Raw genomic sequence first — 24,271 nt, forward strand, 5'->3', positions numbered from 1 at the left:
ATTGAAATGTCTAAACATTCAAATAAATGAGGAAAGGCCGCAATCCGATTACACTATTCAGATTTTATTTTTTTTAATCGAACCACCATTCATTTATAGAATCTTTCTGTAACGCACCGTGAAAAGGTTGAAATCAAGGCAGCTCTCGAGCTGCCTTGTTGAAATTCATTTTTGATTACCACAGGCTATGAACTTGATTTCTTAAAGTTTTTAGAGGGTCAGAATGATAACAAGTCAGCGTTACAATCCAATAAATGTTTTTATTTACCTAGGTGAAATAATAGCAGTGAAAAAGTGCTATTATTTCGCCGTCGGTAGATAAAATAGCGTATTCACCTCTGTTGAAATGTTTATTTAGACACTTGGGGTTATAACATTCGCCTTCGGCTCATGCAGTAACTCCCCAAGTGTCTACATAAACATGTGGACAGAGGTGAATAATCTACTATTAATTCCACATGCACTTCCTATAATTCTGACAGTAGTTTTAGAGTTTCGTTTAATAGGTAATGCTGTATATAGAGAGACTCTATATCTCTTTGTCTCTGTACGTATTACCTCTCCGAAATTATATAATTTTACCAAACATATAATTAACGGTTACGATGATATAGATGTATGATATCATCTCCGAGCCAAGCACTTATTAAATCCATGACCATCTATTAAAAGGCCAGTTTTGCGTGTTATTTCTTTTTGTTTCTAGTGCTAGAGTTCAAAGATGATTGATAAATGAAATTTTCTCCACTATTTTCGACTATAATAATAGGTGAGTTTGATGAGTGTTTGGTTTTCTGAGTGAGGGGGCATTTATACACATCAAATTGGCTCTCTAAGTATATTTGTTTTTCGTTTAAAATAATTTCCTTTGTGTGATTTAACACACCAATGTGGCTATAGCAATGTCACTTTCGTCGGCTGGCCGAATTGAAATAACTGCTGTGTTGACATAGTTTCCACTGGAGGAAAGACGAACTGATGTGACACCACAAAAAATACCCTGTTCCGGTCCTAAATTAAAATTTCATTGAGATAAAAAAAAATCTCTCTAGCTACCTATATGAACGTTGCGAGTTGGGAATCGCAAACTTACCTGCTTTCTCCGAATGACCACACACCGAACTGGATCTTTCCATGTTACTCGAATCTAAACCATTTGAACCACCCACAACAATTCTATCCTGTTTGTTTTGTTCGCACTTAAAACGGATATGGAAGGAAAGAAAAAACAAGAAGAAATTTGTTTTGTAAATACCAATAAAACAAACACCCACCTCATGCATATACATATACATACATACACATACGCACACGCTCATTTTTACCAAATCAATAAACGATTATTTTTGAAAATGTGTCATTCAATATTATGTTATTATTTAGCACAAACCATTTAATATTGGACATTGTTAGACGGTTTATGAACAAAACGAACCACTTACATCATAACTTAGATGTTGTTCCGTCCCGCCAACATTAACATTTTTTATGGAAACCACCGCTGGATACAAAGCTGTTAAGGTGCAATTATTTCTTTTACCCACATTTATGAGGTTGTAAATTGGTGATACTTCGCCCGCCATTATATTGCAAGCTAAGAGCCAATAAACAATTTTTATTTCAAAAAGTGGTTTCGAATGTTTTGGTATGTATGTATTTAGTTAACGGTGTAGCATTCAACCCAGGCGAATATAAGATGATAACATCAACGGAGGGGAAAAAGCATAAACAACTTGGCGAAAACGTGCCGTACAGTTTTCTGATCTTGTGTGAAGCTAAGACCGTCATTTTGAAGTGATTTTCTCGAAAGATTAAATTCGACCTTGGCAGTCTGACCTTTCATCCGTTAATAAATATATCCAAAAAAGAATAAATCGGAAATGAATAAGACACGCTTTAGGTACCTCGTCAGACTGCAGTTGGAGGTGGATCCTATTTTTTCTCAGTTGAAATAAACAATAAAAATGACGTTCCAGTCACCGATTGCGTTATATTTCAATTTGCTGTAGAGTAAAAAACTTGACTTACGACTTGGATTATGAATGAATCGTACGGTTGCCACAAATTGTCCACGAATTGGTATTCGATATTGTAACAGTGCTGCATTTTGACTGGATCGATAGACTCGATGAAATTGTTTCAGCGGCCAGTGTTTATTGTCGTTACAAAATTCGATGATTCTTTTATCCAAATTCAATTCGTGATCTTCTACACCAGGAAAGTACTGTCCATTCAGTTCCCAACCATCAACAAACTGTGAATGAAACAACAACGGAATATTGTGGCCGACAAATTGGTTACAGTGGCATTTAATGTGCTACTTACGGCCATCAAGCCGCCCGATTCACAGTTGACATTCATGTATCTTATTGTTATTTCAACGATTTTGTCGGGATCGGTAACCACATAGAGTCCACAGACCGTCATTTCTGGTGTACTCGATTCAATCAAATCAAAATCCTTTCGTAATTGTGGCAAAATTTGTTTCGGACTCTTTTTGTATGTGTAGCCACCTTCCTCGGATGTAACGTGCATGCATTCTGTGGTAGGATTATGGTAAAATGTTTATTCGTCACCAACTGATTAGTTGTATTCATGGAATGGAAATCCGTAAAATATTAACATATTTCAAGGAATATGAAGTGAATCAATTCAGATTTTCACATTTTCGATACAGCGAAGTATATAAAGACTAACACTCAAAATTGTAATTGACTATCCCGAGGAAACATTAAATATGTGACAGAAACAAAAACTGGAAATCCAATTTTCCAGTCAGCCTTCAGAAGAAAAACGTGTATTTATCACGCTTCAATATTTATTTATATTCTTTGAAATATATCCTGTGTACAGGCACAGGCTAAGAGACAGAGTGTCACATATTACAACGCAAAGAAGAACTGCGAAGAAACTTTAACATTGGATATTTATTTTAGAGAATATTGTTTTCATTATTTGTGTACATTTCAAACAACTCATCTGACGAAATGATGTTGAAGAATGTATTCCTAAAAAAGGGGTTTCATATGTAACTTTAAGTAAGCTAAATAAAAGGGCCAAATTTGAATATAAATTGAAACAGATTTGTTTAAGAGCAATTATTCTTTTTAGCTCGAACTCAACCCGGTAGTAATTTGTTTTGTGAAGTTAATAGCTGGCTATACGTTTTCGAAAAAGACAACGTTTTCGTATTTAATTTCAAGTAAACACTGTACTTTATGCATTTAAATAGTTCTACAAATCGGGGATGATACATCAAAACTATAAACATTTTATTGAACATTACTGACAGCAATCGTGTTGTTATGTGTCTTTCCATGCCACTCTCTAGCAACGAAATATTAAAAAATTAGAATAGAAGGAAACAACAGCTTATGTTTTCTATGTATTTCACATGATAAACATAACGTAAGGACGTATCATATTATTTTCACATTTAGTTTTTATATGGATACTAGTGCTAAACCTGTCCTGAAATAGCAAATCTGAACTTTTCAGGTCAGTTTCTTCTAAAAAACCTGAGCCTGGTCTGAAAAAATCAATGAATGTACAAACCAGGTATGGTCTGTCAATACAAGCCGGAGGAAAAAGCGATTTCATATAAAAAAACTCACCTTTCAATGAAAATCATTGAGAGGTGAGATTTTTTTACATGAAATCGCTATTTCCTCCGCTCCATACAAATTTTGACATTAGACAATACCTATAGACACGGCAGAGTAAAATAAACCAGGCAGGAGCGGTTCATTTTCGAAACGTCAAATAAAGGACCTAATACACTGGATGAAAATTAACTCAAATGAACACTGACATAAATTGAAAAATTTTGTTCGCAAAAAATATAAGGCTACTAGATTATTCCCTAGTCAAATCTGCGCTCCTGCCTGGTCAACTTTACTCGAGATCTGTCGTGCTATACTTTCATTTGAAAAAATGAGTTCTGATCAGGTCACTTGAACCTGAACTAATGAATTTCAAGTTTCAGGTTATAAGGTTATAAGGTCGAATATATTAAATCAAGTTCAGGTCAAAATCAGGTAAAATTCAACTAAACACGTCTAAACTGATCTGTTGCGAGCGTTAGGGCGGCTTGAAGTATTACAGTTCCCTATTTGACATATAAAAATGTCATGTTGTTGCTAGAAGGTGCTATGATCTTTCTCGTCTCAATTTCTTTGATGAATACGTCAGATTCCGTTCGAAATTTCTAAAGGAAATTTAAAAAAGACAAAATTGGGTCTATTAGTAATTAGATTAACTATTCCCGGCAAGTCAGTATCTTTTATTTAATTCATTTTGTTTTGCCATAAATATATCTTTGCAGGACATCTTATCCGAGAAAAATTGACATATGAACAGAGAACAAGTTTGACATCATGCTAACAAGCCTTTCTTTGCTATATTTTCGCAAAGTGTGTTTATTTGAGTTTATATCCAACAATAAAATGCTCATTAACAATGGAACAGTAACACAGTCAACATAAAGAGGACAAAACTGTACAATGAAGAAACAAAAATCCGGATACAAATTATATGAGGTTTCATCATAACTGAGTGTACCTACTGCAGTATACTGTGTATATTTGTAGAAGTGATTCCGAGATACCCTTTTTTCCATGTACGGGTCGGTTCAACAGAAAAAGGCAAGGTAATACATTGAAAATGAATTTTCTTTTACCTATTCTTCATAAAGATTTCCCAGTTTATTTGGGTTACTTTAAAAGGAAAACATTTATAATTTAATTTTTGTGACAAAGCCACAGGCAAATTGAAGACATAATAAATTTTTCGAATGCGAACGTAAAATATAATTTAAGTTAGGAGTGATGTTTCAGCAAAAAAAAACTAATTCAAGGAAAAAAAGGTGAATGACGACGATGATGATGAAAACTCATCATTATTACATCGGGCTGAGATGGTCATAGGGTGGCTTAAAAAATTTAATTACATGCTGGTCGTCCTTTAGATTAATTTTTGTCCAAGAAAAAAAAAGGGGAGAAAAAACCAATCGATTCAATATTTGTAAGTAATAAAAACTCTCATCTGAGTGGCATCGAGCGGCACAAGACTGTTATTGCACAAAAATCTTCGCGCTACGACTAATCCTGTGCTGTACAGGAAAAGTCGTGGAAAATTTTTACAACAAAGGGTGCGAAGCGATGAAAGAGAAGCATCAATTAATGGTGGAAATTAAACAGAGAGATAGAGTGTGTGGTGACATTGGAGTTTTTTATTTTACCAGGTATGACAGTGAAATGCACTCGTGAAATGAGTTTTATCGCTCATGTAAATGAAGTAATGACCTAGAGACTTTCATACAAAATAATAAAGCATAAATTTCCAGCAGTAACTATTTGAATTTTTACTAATGAAACATTGATAAACAGAGTTGATGTTTTCCGTGTTACCCTTTCTGATTGAAATACTGTTAAGAGTTTTCCAATGCGCTATAGATATTCAAATGTAAATATGAAGACTGAAAAGTATGGTTTTTATTAAAAAAATAGTACACGAAAATTCGGTAGTTTCTTTAATGTGTAAATACTGTACACTACACTGTACAACCTCGACTTTGAAAAATGTAATATTGATTCATTGCAAAGTGTATTAATTTACATCAGCGTAATTAGTGGGAGCCCCCATTCATACACATGTGTGTGACGTGTAATGCGAATAAATAAATTCACGTAAAATGCGGATGATGAATTAATTAGCTCGTTTGCTAATTAGTTAAACTTGAAATCCTTTTAAGAAATGACTTGAAAATTAAAATGACGCAAATTCAAATTTAAGTCAAAACATTTTATTGGATAAATTTTGTTTGCATAATATTTATGGGGGCCAACCGCTTTTCGGGATTCTTTAGATGTGATGCTGTATGGATATAACACTGTAAAGTAATTATTTCTGAAAAGGATACAACAACCATGATGGAGTGTAAGACAATGATAAAATGTTTTCATAAATATGTGACAAGGGAGAGGGAGAGAAAATCGGTCTGAAATTTTATTATGCAATTTGTTGACCATCCCAATTTAAATTTGATTTGAATTCGGTGCCAAAAACCGAAAATGTTTACATATTTTTCTTTTTTTTTGTGACTTTTTTTCCATCTTCAGCTATATGCTATACGACAGACAACCAAGCTATCTTGAATCGAGTTAGAACATTATTATTGATATACAAATACATATTGGTTGCCGATTATGGTGAACAAACACTGAACCGATTTTATTTACGTTTCTAAAGTTGGAGCGACGACATTAGTATTATAGAACTGGTTTGTTTTTGGTCTTCCAAGAAAAATTGGTTTATTGTATTATCATGGCATTGCTGGACACAATGGGTTTGTGTGCATCACAAATTTTGTAGATAAATCATTCCAGTTTACAGACCAATCAGAAATGTTGAGCCTTTGTGGAACACGACCAAATTCTAACAAAAATTACATAAAAAATTTCCACGGGCACATAACTGACGAAAAACATCGCTTTCTCAGTCTCACCTCTCAAATGGATCTGTCTCGTCGTAGGTCAATATACAGTCACATTTTACCCACAGTGGGGTTGTATCATACAAATTGAGATAACGTACATTGCAAAGGGATGTTTGATGGAACTTTTCAACAGCCCATTGACGATAATTAAATTTTTGATTGTTATTGCCGACAAAGAACCTCGCGTAGAACAAAAGAAAACTTAGGTGGAATTTAATCATTGAGTGTCTTGTACATTGCTATGTTAATCCACCCACAGTTTATTATCGTAATGCAATCACATCGAAAATTGTTGTTAGTGTCTGTTGATTTTCTTTTCACTTTGAGTGGATATACGGTCAAAATATAATGTCATTAGCTCACCTGAATTGATAGTCTAATACAAATGCATGATCGATTCATAAATTTCATGGCAAGACAAGTCTTCCGAAGCGGTTGTGACACAATTCTCAGATTTTGTATGGAGCTGAGGATAACGATTTTGATTTACTTGTGGTTTCCTATACACACTTCTCGGACAATGTGAGGTGAGATTCTCTGGAGCTATTTACCACTTGAAATTTGGACGAAGTATATTCAGCTGAATCTGAATCAGATGTCTTTCAAATTTTAGCCAAATTATGTTATCATAATAAGTCTGCATGCTATTTTTAGAAAATTTACGACAGCAATTTTGTCTTTTTGTGCGTACCCAGCTAACATACAATATTGAAGTCGTAAATTTACTAAAATGCAATGCATGCAGACTTTTGATGATTATATATTTTGAACACAAACGAAATGCATTAAAAGAGCAAATAATCTTGTCATCTTGATATAAAAGTGTTTGCACAAAAGTGTCCACATAAAACAAGTTATAATACATAATATAACGAGCCCTAAACAAATTTTTCGCAAAAGATTTTCATGTCACATTTTGAATAAATGTGATAGTCGTCGATCTAGAAAATTGTAATCAATTACAAAACCCTTCGCAAAAGTTTGTACGAACCCCAATCACATGCAAAATTTATCCAAAAGAGAGAAAAAAATTGTCGAAAAGAAAAAAATTAAACCAAAAGTTCTACCAACAAAACTATGACCCAACCCCTTTGGGACCATTGTTGCAATATTTTCGACATAATTCAAAACATTTTCACAAAATTACTTATTTTCACATTATTATTATTGCTTAGTCTCCATCAAGGTCTCCATATCGGTTCAAAATAAAGAGAAGAAGCTCAATATGCTTTAATTTTATCCTGATTACCCTTTTATATAACTGTTTTACCGTTTTTGTTCATCTTGGATCTATACATTTAATCATCTCTTAGGCATTCCACTAAATCTACAGGTAATAGACCACGACAGAGTAAAGTTAACCAGGCAGGAGCGATGATTTGACCAGGGACCTGAATGATCTAGCAACCCTATATTTTTTGCGAACAAAATTTTCCAATTTATGTCAGTGTTCATTTGAGTTCATTTTCATCCAGTGTATTAGGTCCCTTATTTGACGTTTCGAAAATGAACCGCTCATGCCTGCGCTGATTTGACTTGGGACCTGATTAATCTAGTAGCCCTATATTTTTTGCGAACAAAATTTTCCAATTTATGTCAGTGTTCATTTGAGTTCATTTTCATCCAGTGTATTAGGTCCCTTATTTGACGTTTCGAAAATGAACCGCTCCTGCCTTTTTTATTTTACTCTGCCGTGAATAGACCCATTGCTTTTTGTACAGAAAAACGGAGTTCAGGAAGTTTGTTTATGATTTTCAAGATTGCAAAATAAACTTTCAGTTTTAATTTTTCATTATAAAAACTTGCAAATTTTGATAGTGATTCCTCAGTACAAGTAGCTGGAGGAAATGGAGATTTTGAAAATTATCATCGCAATTTTTGTCGCTCATGTAAGTGTCTAAAAGTGGAGTTCCCAAAATGAAATATTAATTCAATTTCAATCAATTGACGAATTCGTTTTTACACTGGGCAACTTCATACTAATATCCAAAATATTATTATTCAGAATGTTTGTGCTACGGTTACTCCTAACAATTTCATCTACGAATCAGTGAAACTGGAAGATCCTTGTCCATACATTAGATACATAACAAACTACGACATGAATGGCGCTATTGGATGGTGGAATCGTGTCTACACAGAATCCAACAATTCTTTGTGTTTCGAAAATCAAGGGCAAACAATGTACGCAGCCCAATACGATAACACAACGATACAAATTTTGATTTGTTGTCAAAGTGTGGCTGATCCGAGTGTTGCTATTTGTGGTCAAGATGTCGGCTCTGGGATTGCTACACCTGGACCCAGACCTGGCACGCTTTCATATCAGTTCCAAAATAAAGTGTATCCAATTTATGTGCTGTATACGGATTACTATAGTACTGGCCTTGCTTACGGTTGTAAACGGGGAACACAAAATGAACGGGACGAAATTGTGTTTGTTTTATCTCGCGGCTATAAATTGGATGTAAAGGAGAATAAAGTTGCCGATATTTTGAAGACGATCGGCGTTCGATTGTCTTCGTTAATACCAATCAAGCAAGATGATAATATTCCTCATACAGCGGGTCCAGTACAGAATCAAAGTAAAGTGTAAGAGGAAACAAAGAACAAATGTACCGAAATATCGAACCCTTTACTTTATTGATGAAATTGATCATAGATTGTTTTTTGTGGACCACTTGTTGGGACAACGATAAAAAGAACTATGCTGAATTTCGAGAAACGTATGGGCCTCCACATAATGTAACAGGAATAAACTATCTTAACATATTTAACACAAATTATTTAATTAATTCTATAAATTATTTTGTTGCAACGGTAGCGCATATACATTGAGAAACCTTATCACGAGATGAATCACATTCAGTATCTCATCTCTGCTGCCCTTGAACCATTCTGTACCTCCTTTGACATCTTTTCGAGGACAATGATGCCCGTTGGCCGTTAACTGTTTGTGTATCAAATTTTCCGCTAGCCGTCTCCACGATACTTTTTCCGAATGAACCTTAACATACTTCTCATGGTTGTCATGTCCAAGCACTTGAATTCTGCGGTCAGGCAAATTTTTAGTCATTCCAATTTTGAATGTGGATTGTTGTTTTACTGCAATGATGCTGTCGCTCTCATATGTGTACATATAAATGTAACCATCGCCTTCGTCTTTCGTTGGCCCCTCGAAAAATCGCCCCATTGCCGAATAGCAAAGGATATCTTTGTCGCCATCTTCAATTTTAATATCCTTCCAGTGTTTCGTAACTGATTTATTAGCTGATTTCGTTTCAGTGATTTCTGTATCTTTTGTACAGGTTTTTGTTAGTATCAAATCTGGAGGTAATAGCGAAGAGCTGGTGTGAGATTTGCGGTTGTTGGCTGAATTTGTTTTTTTATTTGTAGACCGAGTAATTTCTTCCTTTATCGAAATAACGTTCTTATTTTCATCAGCTATAACTTCTCGTTTTACTCCTGATGGTTCCCGATTGCTGACACGTATGTCCGTTTTCCCAATATTCGCAGCTTCGTTTGTTCTTTTACTCACATTTTTCGGGTATTTAACGGTATTAATTACTGATTGAGAACTGTTGGTAACAGCTTCACGGTTTACCACCGATGGCATACGATTTATGGCAATTTTGTCCGATTTCCCAGTATTCCAAATTTTATTGAATTTTTATAGTTTTATATTTTCAATAGCAAATAAATATATAATATACAATTATAAATTATAAAATAAAATAAATCTCCTCCAAGTTGCGACCTGACTCGAAAGTACCCATGATACTAGCCGCATTCCCCCTCTGAATAGCAATGCTAATATTTTGTTTAAAAAACTTCGTGGCACGTTTTTCACCAGTTGCAGCAACGAGCAGGCGACCGAGCTCATCGGTGAACGATTTCGCTTCCTCACACCATGGCCCCAATGTTTCCACAGCGAAAGGCAATAAAATGATATTCTTTTCCTTGATAGCTTTGTAAAGATTCTGCTTTCTCAACGCTGCTTTTTCCGCTGCTCTACCAGCTTTGACCTTTGATATGTTGATATAGGATGCCGCTAAAGTGTCCACGCATGTTGCGTCCCATGCCAGACAGGAACCTCGTTTCCATGGTATTAATGTTAATCCGTCTAAACGTTTTCCGTCATCTCTGAACAACCCGTCAGGCTCTAGTTTTGCAGGGACATTCGCTGAATGAAGTGTTCTATGAATTATATTATTTAACTCCCTGTGTTTTGCATATTTTCCAATGTTTTTCAAACAGCTAAGGCCATGAATTCCGGATTTCTCAACTAACTTTCCACATCTGGCACAAGTATGTTCATTGCACATATCAGCTCCCAATCGTAAGGCCATTGAAATTCTGAACGTATTATCATCTAGCAATGTTCCGATATTCTTTGATGGGAGAACAGATAACCATAAACTTGATTCATATTCGCTGCTAGCTTTGAATAATGCATTCTGTTTATCTGTTTTGAACTGTAATGACGATATTATTCTTTTAGTGTTAATTTTGTCCCACTGATTTTGTGTGGCCATTGCATTTATAGGTACGATATTTTTCATTGAATTCCAAATAGCGATTCCTTCCTCATAGAAAGCATCTTCCACAAGGTCAGAAGTTGTAACACTTAGTATCGAGTTGACCAAAGAAGAAGTTGATGTCACAGATGAAAGGAATGCTGGAAGCACAATGTCAGCTATTTTGCGTATACCGATACCGCCCATATGACACGGCAGTGAGTAAACTGAAAGTTGATAATCGTTTAGTTTAATATTACAAATGGTCTCAATTGCTTTCTTCAAAGATAAGTCAATCTTGTTGATGATGTGTGGAAATTTCCATAATGGTGTTGTACGAAGAAAATAAATAAGTTTTGGGATTCCGAAACAGTGTTTCAAAATGAAATAAGCCATATGAGATTTTAGAATTTTCAGGCGACTGAAAAGCAATTCCATCTCTGCTATTTTCTTATCGAACACTGGCTCCACGGCTGCCATGGTCAATGGTGCACCAAGTAATGTAAGATCTTTCTCTCCAACAACTTTCATACCAGGAAAAAGCTCATTGATCGTTGTCATTCCAACTGTTGCCTCATCACTTAATTGGAATAACTCACACTTATAGAAATTAATGTTTATGCCCATTGTTTTGAACTTTTGTTGAATCATAATTAAATCGCTCTTAACTGTTTCTGCCTCACCAATCAAAGTTCCATCATCTAAGAACCAGATGTTCAATTCTGATTTGATTTCTTCTAATATTGGTTGAATTGCTAAGCTAAAGATCAATGGACCGGACGGATCACCTTGTTGGACACCGACTTCGGATGAGATTCTATAATCACCAAAAAACAACGTTGTTGGGGCGGCGTAACACTGATGAAAGAAACGATATAATCTTGGTGTCGATTTCAAAATTGCCTTTAAAAGATCATCTCGTTCTATCGCATTGAAAGCATTGCTCAGATCAACCTTCACCATGATTTTGTTCTTGCCTCGATTTTGAAACATGAATGACCTTACTGCATGGACAGCTGATTCTACACCACCTTTTATTGCGACACCTACTTGTTTCGGGAATAAAATTGGTGATACATTACCAAATTCAGATCTACAAGCCATTTTTGAAGTCAAACGTCGAAATGTACAGCCAACAGCAATGGGCCTTACTCCGCCATCATCTTTTGTCAATGCGCACAGATTTGCTCCGTAAACAATCGATAATACGTCCTTATTAACATCACCTGAGAGCATCAAATTTGATAGCTTTGTTATCGCTGATATGAGTTTCACACTCGCTTCTCCATTCGATTTACAAATCATGTCTTTTAGATGTTGTGGCGATAGACCATCGATACCAGAAGCGGATCCATTAGGAAAACTGAATATCGCTGAATAAACTTGCCTCTCCTCGACAACAACATATTCCAAATCATCATCGACCGGTGGTATATCGATATTTCTGCTTGGTAATGGATGTTTAGTCAGGAGGCGTTTGTACGTCTCTTCATTATCCTTAGCTAATTCATTAGAAGATGATAGCAATTTCACAGCTCCACGAATATCCCCGTCTGATATTTTAGATTCGACTCTATTTGACAGCAAATCTTGATTATTTGAAAATTTCCTGAACGATGGGTCTAATGTCTCTCTATTTATGTTATTTTTTACAAGTTTCGTTAAATTCTTCTTATTATTTTCTGGTACTTGGAAAGCTTTAAAAGGAAAAAGTAATAAATCTTCCCACGATGACGAATCATTTAGCCGAACTGTATTCTCGATTATCCTTGTCAACTCGTAAGCCGCAGTCATTCGTGCGCCTTTTGGGATTCTCTTTAATATTCTTATGTTTCGTTTGTAATAACTGATTTTATCTGACAAAGATTTAATATCGAAAGCTTTACCACTCTCAGTTTTCTCGAACATGATGCTATAATCTTCACTTTTGTGCTTTCGGACACAATGGATCTTTAAACCTCCTTTTCGTTTGTACATTTTATTGTCTTTGCATAACATGCAAGGTACCGTATCGCTCTCGTTATCTTTTACTGATTGTGTATTACCATCTGACTCTACAGAAAATTCAAAATTAGACTCATTTTCAATGTCATTTGTTACCGCAACATTGATAACATCATTAATGAGCGACTCAGTCAAACTTCCTTGATCATTTTTAGGTTTTTTATGACGTCGCATATGAATCTTCAATCCGTTGGCGTTTTTGGCTTTGAAACCACATTCATCACATGATAACGAACTTGTTTGCAATAACAATGATTTTGCTTGTTCTATTTCCTGACTATTGCATGTAGTACACACCCAATGCTTGTTTTTCCTCATTATATTCTCAAATTGTTCATCAGTCAGTGAAGCGCAATTCGGGTGAAACCAATGCAAGCAACGATCGCAAATAATCCACCGATCTGATGGGCTGGAATTCTTGCATATGCATTCTCTGCTCTCTGAATTGCCCATTTTTCATAGTTTCAGTAATAAAAATTAATGAAAATAAGAAAAATACAATTTTTATTTTCTGAGCAAATTTTCCAGTAACGTCCGATCTTCACGGCTTACTAGGTAAAAGATTTTATTTGATTTTTCATTCGGTTGAACGTTGGGAGTTTTACTTTTCGCTTTCGGATATTTATCGACATTATTTAAGCAGGATTGGGCACTTTCGTAGGAACTAACTCTGTCAATTTCTTGATGACTTTTCGAATGGTTCACCACCAGAGAATCCGTAGAGTATTTCCTTTGGCACGTAGTTCTGTTATGGCCAGTCTTTTTGCACAACGAGCACGGCATTTTATGTTTAATCTTTCAAATTACGAGTGTAACAAAACACACACAAAGGCACAATAGTCACTAGTCAGAGATGATGCAGTCATTTAATGAAAAACAACGCTACCAACTGATAAGATAAGGAAATATCGATGCAAATAGTATCAATAGAGTCACATATGTTAAAACAAATGTAATGAATTGATTACAACTTGACTATTGAATATGTACATCTCATAGATAATCAAGTCGTATGCAGAGGGGTACACCAGTCTTCGTATTAAGAGAGATAGATGATTTCGGGGACTCGGGACAATGTCCATGAAATTTTTGTGGGAAGCAGCAAGACAATTAAAATCTTTGTCCTTAGCTCCATTCAAAATCAAAGAATCACAATCGTTTAGGATGGCATTTCCCATCGATTATATGCATTTTGACTGAAGTTGAAAGAAATGTATAAATTGTCGGATGTTTTCATTAGAAATTGGTTGGAAATTGTTCGAGTTTTTAATGGTTATAGACTATATACTATACACCAGAGCCTATTTTCGGGAAAATTTTTTCTTCAAATTTCTCGAATTTTCTTGAAAATGTTTTTCGAGAAAAGCGAGAAAACTTTCACGAAATTTTGAGAAAATTCAAGAAAATATTTTCTCAGAAATAGACACTGATACACTCGTGCTAAAAATAAGAAAAATTGACATTCCATCGTCATGTAAATATTCAAGTTTCAATTGGATACACTCGCATGGGACATAGAACTTATATATTTATGAATTATAAGACATTTTTGGCTTTGATCGTTTTGTGTTAATGTTTCTAAAGTTTTTTTTTTGCTGGTAATCTTTGTCCTATGCGCTCCGAAAAAGTCAATCGAAATTATTTTGCTGATTGACCTCTCAGATTGTCGGTATTTGAAAATGACTTTCAAAGCGGCTTCTAGCTCAATAAAGGCTTTTACCTGTTTGAATCAATTTACCAAAAGTCTCCCCAATGTTATACATTATCCTCCTTGTCGAGCACTATGCGTGTTGAAGTGCACTTTGTTTGATTTAAGTTTTTTAATGAATACAGACGATCCCATGTCAGTTAAAAAGAAACATTTCAATGGTAAATGTGTCGCAAGTCCTAAATGTGTCGCTGAATGTTGTCTAATGAATCTAAACACCAGCGGTTCTCTGTAATGGCTCTTTAATGTACTAAAGAAGACGGTTGTCAATATCGCACATGTGTTGAATGCGTGACATGACAAATTTTATCACATCATATGGCAAATACTTCCACGTCTTTCTTTCTAGAGGATCACAATACAAAAACAAAAATGTGAAACGTACCCATTACATGGCCGTATATGGTGAATTTCAAAATGACTTTCAATTAAAATTTGAAGAAATACTTAAAAAACGTTTAGGAATTATTATCCAACTTTGTCTAGACTATCTAACTAACAATAAAAAAGACGTGTGTGTGACATTTGAGTAGGGCCGGAAATCGCCCGAATTCACAGTGTACCACAGTGTGTTACGGAAAAATACGAATGGCGATTAGGGTGTAGGGACTCGCGTCACAGCGTCTTAATACGGTACAATGATGAGCATGTAGAGGTACGACTTTAAAACAAAATAAAACATATATTGCAAACGTTACCTGTTATCGTTTGATATGACGGCTGGGATTCAAGCATTTGAAATGGATTTCTAACCGCAGACCAAGCCTGAAAGTTGAATGAAAATTTTATTTCGTTTTTTTTCGTAATGTAATTTGTAATTGTAAAATATGGACATGCAAATGAAACTTTTGAACTGTAGAAACTATATATAGGCAACCATACCTACACATCTTTTTTTCTGAATTAAAACAGCATTTGAATATTTTAACCGAAACTGGAACGACACTGAACAAATATTTGCGTACAAAGCATTACATGCAATACAATGGGTTCGCTTGGGTTTTGTTAGGGGTTGGAGAATAAAAACATGACTAAACATTGTTTACTTTTCCGATGCTCTGTCTATCTAATCGAAATAAGGTTTTGAGTTCTGTCGACAATGTCACAAAGCTAGGGGCGGGTGAGAAAAGTAGAGTTGAAAATTTAGGTTTCCTTTTTTTTCTCGATTAGTTGTTTGAGGAAAAGAGCCACTGTAATAATACCATTTATCAGGATTATCGCAAAAAAAGGTTGACGACACAAGAAGTGTACACATTGAACAATATTCTTTCAAGTATTTAGTTTATGCTAATCACTTTGGGACTTTCGGGTTGAGAAAAAAGAAATATCAACTTTTCTTACCCTCTTAGACCGTAAACGTTTACATTAAAAGAGGAAAATACAAACTTCAAACGGTTCAGTTGATGTATAAAGGAATAACACGGCAAACGTGTCACAACGTGATGATTAAACATTTTCGTGTGTTTATTGATCTCGGCTTCGCATCGGATATACAAAATTATGTTTATTAAACAACAAGTGATAAACAGTTGAAAAGACTGGGTTTCATGTGCATTTTGTTGATCCGAGGCGTAGCCGAGGTCCATAAACACACGAAAATGTGACTTTTTGTTCTTATTCCGAGTTTTGTAAATGACCTTACATGCTAATCAAAAGACTTTAAAAATCGATTTGAATGTCGAAGTCATCGATTTCATTTTTCATCGCAATTTTACACTTTCAACTACACTCAAACTAAGAAAATTAATTTAAAGGATAACTGTGAACATTAAACCGACGTAGCGGAATGTACATTTTCCCTTTCTATTAACTGACCTTTAACCAAAACACCCTTCCAATCATTTTTCAGTTTTCAATTTCAATAAACTGTAACATCTGAATCAATGGGTGTGTATCTATAATATAGGTGTTAATGGACGTCGAACATGAACTATCAATTAATTGGAAATTATTCAGATGATTCTCACTTCTATTGTCTTATTTGGGTAGGAATTTCTCATTCAGGTAAATTAACTCGATTTGCTCGATTTAACATAAATTTTGGTGTGCGTTTCGAAGCAATGTAAATATTCCTATCACAAATTAGCACGGGCCAATGGTTCCCGAGTTGTTTTTGCTGTCATTACAGTTGTATGGCTATGGAATCCATAGAAACGGATGTCATTTCTGGATAATATCTCGACACGTTGTGATTTCGTTGTCTTCTTTATACGTTTTATCGTAGAAAGCAGAAATATTTTATATTTGACTAGCTAACCGACCAGACTGTAAATATTATTTAAGTACTGAGAAAAATCTCTGGCCTGTATAGACGATTTTCGGTTCACGATAATTTATGTTGGTTAATTTTAAAGAATATTCTACGAATATCCATTGAAAATATAAGATCGCAACAATAGATCATCTTAGCCGTACTAGTTTTGATGCTTTCTAATCAATAAATATTGTCTTCGGTTGGTTATGTGGTTATGATTATATCAATTTAAACGAAAGTAAAAATACAAACAACCATGCCAGCATATAAAGCATCAGCATTCCCTAGAACGTAATACATTATAAAGTAGCGAAGTTTATAATTGAATTTCTAAGTTCTTGTTTTCAAATGAAATTAAATTCGTTAAGAAATTTCTAATATTTTCGAACGAACTTACATTCTCCTGTAAAACGTGTATAAATATAATAACACGAGTACATCCTATGCGCATTTCCATGGCATATTAGACGTGATATCATAAAATTTATGCGAAATATTTATCCCCTTTGCATGTTATGATTTACAGAAACTATACCGCACCACTTGAGTGGAAGTAGTTGGTTTTTATTGCGTATCTATATCTAATGTCACATCTCATTGCGTGTTTCGAGCATTTGTCTCTTCATTCAGATAAGCATTTAACGTTAATTAAATGTCTTAGAATACAGATAACGTTTGGCTTTAACTTTATGTTATTATCTGTGAAGTATTTAAGTGGGTTGATGGTAAATTATATTTATATCAAAGGAACTCAATTAAAAATCACATTTTCTTAAGCCCGCTTCTTGAAAATCTGTATTTTACTTACATGCAATGGTGTACCGAAATTACTGAAACGGATTCTGTATGGGTGTTGTATTGTACATTATTTTACAATAATCTCATTGACAAATTTAACGTTCAGAAGTGTGGATGTAGACTCTATACTATAGAGATGAAAATGAATTACATTTTCGAAATTTAATTTTTATTGTAACGTTTAACGTTAAACCACAAAAGCCACTAGCTAAAGCTATTATTAAATTTACGCTCTTAGAGAGAACTTAATACGTCTACACTTGGCCCCAGCCATATGTATAAAAGTTTATTGTATACTTGTAGCACACGAATAGCAATTCTATTACATTGTAGTTGCAAACTTCGATTCTTCTCTTGTTTAACCTTTTAGAAACTTCAAGTGTCAGGCGCGCCGACTTCTAGGTGGCGTTGGGTGCCGAAGCACCCAACACCAAAATGCAAGACTTTAGCTAGAACTTATATTCTACTTTCAAAAAAATGTCATGTCTCAGGCAATTCTATGTATTTCTCACTATCGAGGCTATTCATTTTTTCTTAGAAATGTCTTCTTCTACTCTATCAAAACCAAGAGTACAGACTACAATTAGATTTCTGTAGAAAGTAGAAAGCAATGACAAGAATTTGTCGACACAACCTTAACAATTTAAACTCCTAGAATAAACAGTTAGTTGAATTACAAATTTCGTACATATTGAAGTATTCAGTGAATGATGTTGACTATGTATTGCGGTAACACATCACTATTATTTTTCTTCATATTTTCATGCCAATGGAAATTTGAAGATGTAGACAACGGGCGTAGTCAACAGCTTTCGCAGAGTGCTCCAAAATGTACGACATTTCTATTTAACTTGAGAATGTCCCATATATTTATCTATCTATCTATTTCCATGCTGAGATTTTAGGAATGTTCACTTACACTTTTTTCCATAACTTTTATAAAACGTACCTAAATATGTCAGTGGAGAAGAAGAGGGATTATGTTCCCGATTCTTGAAAAATAGCCAAATTTTGTTTTAATTTCATTAATCGGGAACATCACAGTTCACTCGCCACTAATATTCCTTTTCCATTGTGGATTTATTACATTATTTTTTTTGTGTGACTTAGGGTATAATAATAGTGTTTTACGTGATTTCAGTGTAACCTATGGTGGTTTTACATCTATATTTTAGGGTAAAGTTATGTAACAAAGTATAAGTGAATGTATCCGAAAATCTGAGCATCTCGAAATGGCAAAATATAAGAGTAGTTGATTTTTGTTATCACCACACCCAGAAACAGTTTCTAGTGGCCTAAAACTACGAAACAGACTTAAAAATTTCTAATTATTAGGGCTCCCAGCAATACACTGGGCTTCTTTTTTAGTTCGGAACATATTTGAGATTTCTTAGACTTTTAAAAATCATCGATGTTCCCAGTCAACAAAGTGTTTCCAGGTTGTGATATTTTGGTATTTAATTTGAAAATCCATCAGCTATTTCAGATTTCACGCCAAAATATTTATCATATAATAGACAAGAAAGAACTTACTTGACTGCGAACATCGATGCCTTTTAAAACTCTGGTAAATCTAAAATTATGTTTTTTAAAGATGAACACACTGTATAACTCATAATAATTTTAGGTTATTTCTGGAAAATTTGAAAGAATTTCATCCTTTGTGATCTTCTGTTAGCTCGAGATTGAAAAATTTCTTGGTTGTGCTAACTTCAGCTACATAGAAAATCAGACCTTGGCGAATTTTAATTGGCACACGAAAGCTCAGCCAAACCCATTATTTCTCTTTATCATCTTTTCTATGCTTACAGATCTGAAGGAAAACAAACGTAAAATCGAGTGATGGGTGTTCAACTTTAGAATAAGGGAAAGTATACACAGACTCTCAGGTTTGCGAATTTTAATTTTTCGCTAGTTGGTCAATTTATGTTCTTTGTAAATAAGAGCTGCAGAAGAAAATCTTAGATTTTGTTAATCTCGACTTAAGATTTTGTCATCCTCACAATTCCTCCTTCAAAGAACGGATATATAACTCCTAGCTCAAAAAAATTGGAATAGGTCTGGTGGCCAGGAAAACGATCATAACTAGTAACACTAGATGAAATTTAAATTTTTGCCACCGTTGTCCGAGTAGGAAAAGTTCTAAATTTCCATTGTAAAAAATTTCGCCTGCGGCGCTAAAGTATTCACTTTTATATCACTAATTTATCGACGTTTAATATGCTGAATACTCAGACTCTGAGTCTAAGAGCTATCTGTATATGTTGAAATTTCAACTGCTTTCTAAAATGCTTTTTATTGAAAATTTATCTTAGAGCATTGCACCCAACACCCAAACCAAAAGTCGGCGCGCCTGTCAAGTGTTTAGCGAATAAAAAATAAATCTGCTACTTCAATATATCAATATAGTGTTTGGAATAAAATCTTTTACTTCATCTTTTTAACATAAATAGCATATTATTATGTCATTATGTCTTTTTCACTACTGTCTTTAACAGATGATGAACAGTCTATGATAGGATGAGAATTCAAGAAATCTATGACTATGTTTCACGAGAAGAAAAAAATCCGAAAGGATGTGTAGAACTTTGTGAAAGTTCTGTTTTCATGAGGTTTCAAGAACATTCTCAAAAATAGAATTGGTTTTTGAAAAATCTAAGATAAGAAAGTGAATAGTCTAGTCGATAAGGGCAAACGTTTACCAAAATCAGTTGCTCAAACTGCACTTAAAATACTTCTAAAAGTATTGTAACAAAAAGAGACAAAATTTTTTTTGTCTCTTTTTGTTACAATACTTTTAGAAGTATTTTAAGTGCAGTTTGAGCAACTGATTTTGGTAAACGTTTGCCCTTATCGACTAGACTAGAAGCTTGAGTCTGAATAGTCTATATTTATATAATACCAAACTCGAATCTTGCTTGAAAGATAATCAAAATTAATACTACAGATAGATCGATTAAAAATTCTATTATTTTTACTTCTAAGCTTTGTTTGTTCCACATTTTTTTCTGTGTTCTAACAAGAACTGGTTCACTCAAACGATGAAATTACCGCGGACGCCTAAAATAAGACCTTGAGAGTAGAACACGAATAAATCACAAAAATATATTTAGGGGCATGCGGTCAAAGTTAATTTAATACACAACAGTAAGGGACAAAGAGAACAAGGCAAAATCATAAGTTAAAAAAAATTGCTAAGTGGTCGTGAATTCAAAGATTTTACTTACGTTTGCACTAAAAATAACGGCAAACAAAAGTCCAAAAGTTCCTTTCATATTCCGTTTCTTTATTTGTATCTCCTTTGATAATTTAGACTACAAGTTGATATCTATTTTTACTTTTAATTGACACCTTTTCTGAGCTGTATTTTGTTATGAAATCCTTAGTCCACGATACACACGACAAACGGGCAGAACAAAAGGGACAAAAGAATTAAAACAAAAAAAGTATCAAAACCAAACTTATGAAATCGTCAACATATCAAATGTCTCACAAAATTAACCACTTTGTCAATCAACCGAATCGCTCCTCAGATAAAATACAATAGCCAGTTCCGTTCAACCGTAACCGAAATCTTTTTAACAGTAAGCTTTTACGATGCGTTGCGCTTAACTTTATATTGGCAAATGATTGGAAACAGCTTTTGCTGGAAATGACGATGGTATCACATGTAACTACTCCTTATATACCCTTTTCGTTAGAATGGTGGGAAGCCGAAAATGTATTTTTATTTGTTGAAAGTCGGTGTATAATTTTCTGTATCAAAGATAACTTGCTTCATGCGTCGATTTTCTACATTTTTATACAGGACTTTTTTTGAATGAAAATGATATGGGAAAAGCTTTCTAGTTTACTTTATTACACACAAGTAATTGAGATAATTGAGTGTGTGTGTGTGTGACAGGAATTCATTTTTACTTCGTTGCATAAAATTAAAAAAAAATCAAACAGGAAGTTTACAATGAGGAGGATCTGCTTCTCCGTTTTGTTTCGCTTAAGAAACAACATAGTGATGAATAAAAAAATTGTTACAGGAAAATTTTTCGGTTCATTGGATGGCTTTACATTAAATATCAATTCGATTATTGATATCTAATATTCAACGGAAAATTGAATGAACCGAAGACATATACATAGAATGGATGAGGGGGTCGAAAAAAGTATAGAAAAGTTGTATACATTTTATGATTTATTATACAATTTTCTCGAATTTATGTTGAACTTTCTTGGCACACATATGCTGTCTTTTGTATGTATCAGCTTGTTATAACACCCGTATGTATACAATTTTCTGTTAAATAATAAATTACATAATATGTGCAGTGTACCATTGGAACAGATGATAATGTGATCCATTTTATTGCAATATATTAATTATAGAAAAACCTACCGAACATACACAACACATTCCATGCATCAAAAATTGAATGCGAATTTTTTATGCAGGTCGACACTATGTGATAATGTAGATGACTATGTAAGATTCACAGAGGTGAATCTCAGAATGACATCAATATTCGAAGTTAGATTTCAATATAAGTCTCCGGAGAGACGATAGAGTGCTTGAACGCTTGTTTCTAATTTCTGGCAATAATTTGTGATATTTATATTTTTTTTAAATGTTGTGCAAGTTATTATGAATTCTAATTCGCATACACCACACGGTGGGGCTGAACAACTTTATTTTGCGAAGGTCGTGAACATGGGATATTTTTACTGAAAACGATAGAGGGATATGCTACGAGTAATTATCAAGTGAAATTGAAATCAGTTTGCAGGGATAGCATATAAAATTTCCAAGTATTAACTCTTTCATGGGACACATGGGATACAGAAACAAATGTAATGGATTTTTAAGAATCCAAGTGGTGGTATATGAATGAAAGAAGCTCCTAACATTCATTTGAGACCCAATACACAACCATTTAGTCAAACGAAATTCAATTTGAGAAGATTCGATATCACCTCGAGGAACTTTACATTTGTTCTTCAAAAATTCGAATTTTCGTTCAAAAATATAAGCAAAACATTTACATCAAGGTTTAACTTACTCGTCTTACAAATTTTCAGAAAATATAACAAATCTCACGGTTTTTGCACTGAACAGGCTATGGAGTCTGTTCATCACGAGTTCAAATTGTACTGGAAAAACTATCAGTTGGATCCTGCACACAAAGAATATTCAAACTTTGCATTAAAAGCTGGTTTTGATATAAATTCTTTTCATTCCTAAGAAAACTCTAATGATGAGTTGATCTCGGTTTATAATTTTTTTATTTTAAGAGAAAAATTATGGAAAAAACGTTGAATAAATGTAAATATTGCAATTTTTTGGTTAAAACTGAAATTGCTGCAAAAAATTGAAGAAATTAGAATTTCTGAAGAGCAAATGTAAAGTGTAAATCGATCGCTTCGAGATGATGCCGAATCTTCTCAAATTGAATTTCGTTTGATTAAATGGTTGTGGATTGGGTCTCAAATGAATGTTAGGAGCTTCTTTCATCCATATACAACCACTTGGATTCTTCAAAATCCATTAGATTTGTTTCTGTATTGCATGTGTCCCATGGGAGAGTTAATACTTGGGAATTTTATATGCTATCCCTGCAAAAGGATTTCAATTTCGCTTGATAATTACTTGTAGCGTATCCCCCTATCATTTTCAATAAAAATATCCCATGTTCACGACCTTCGCAAAATAAAGTTGTTCAGCCCCACCGTGACCATAATAAACAAAGTCTTTCAGTATACGCCATCATCATTGAATGAAAATTATCTCTTAAGAGTCAATTTGCCCAAAATTCGAACAAGTTCAGTTGTATGAAACAGGAAGAGAAGCCATCAGCGACTTTTGGAGGGTATACAGTAATTGAATCAGGTGACCCTACTGTCATTCGCAACAAAAAAAATCCTCGTAGTAATTATGTTTTCACGCCAGAAATGATGAAAAAATGGTCTGCACTAGGGTCACCAAAACAGTTTTTGTTGGTGAGGACGCATATGTTGACCTTTAAAAAATTTCGAAATTTTTCGTGTATGCAGTAGCTATTTTAGGGGGAAAAAATCCAACTTTTGGAGAGTGTTTAAAAAAAACTACAACGATAGACTTGGAAGATATGGGTGTCGTTGGGCAGGTAGTGACACCATGAACCTGCTTCGGCACGAATTTTGTTTAGATTCAATCTTGCTAACACAAAAATTCTCTAGAATTCCACTTTTCTTCTCTTTTATTTTAATTTTTCTGACGTGTGAGACGACTTTAAGTCAGGGCTGGAGATACTGCCACCTTACACTTCGAGAAATTTCGTTAGGGGCCTATAAAATTTGAAGAAAAAAAAACAAATAATTCAATTTTGTCATATAAAAATTCACACGTTCCTCTGGTATCTCCCGACTTCCCAGTATGGCCAGTGCGGCACTGTATCAAGTTTTTACTAGCATATTATAATCGATTTTTTACGTTGGCCACTTACCCGACGGATTTGGAAATATGT

General features: G+C 34.2%; 2 protein-coding genes across 2 annotated transcripts; both read right to left on the reverse strand.

Annotated features, from left to right (window-relative positions):
- Positions 1-852: 852 nt before the first annotated feature.
- On the reverse strand, positions 853-21,502 carry LOC119070096 (corticotropin-releasing factor-binding protein). The gene is made up of 7 exons (XM_037174409.1): positions 21,005-21,502; positions 15,424-15,490; positions 2,326-2,540; positions 2,029-2,254; positions 1,443-1,594; positions 1,094-1,199; positions 853-1,011 (listed from the first exon to the last, which is right to left on the reverse strand). Exons 1-7 carry the CDS (start codon positions 21,050-21,052, stop codon positions 878-880), a joined length of 948 nt encoding a protein of 315 aa, XP_037030304.1. The 5' UTR covers positions 21,053-21,502; the 3' UTR covers positions 853-877.
- Positions 9,269-13,892, reverse strand: LOC119070095. Its single transcript, XM_037174407.1, has 2 exons — positions 13,580-13,892; positions 9,269-10,152 (listed from the first exon to the last, which is right to left on the reverse strand). Exons 1-2 carry the CDS (start codon positions 13,798-13,800, stop codon positions 9,294-9,296), a joined length of 1,080 nt encoding a protein of 359 aa, XP_037030302.1. The 5' UTR covers positions 13,801-13,892; the 3' UTR covers positions 9,269-9,293.
- Positions 21,503-24,271: the final 2,769 nt, after the last annotated feature.

This window comes from Bradysia coprophila, assembly GCF_014529535.1.
Source record: "Bradysia coprophila strain Holo2 chromosome X unlocalized genomic scaffold, BU_Bcop_v1 contig_45, whole genome shotgun sequence".
Classification (NCBI taxonomy): Eukaryota; Metazoa; Arthropoda; class Insecta; order Diptera; family Sciaridae; genus Bradysia; species Bradysia coprophila.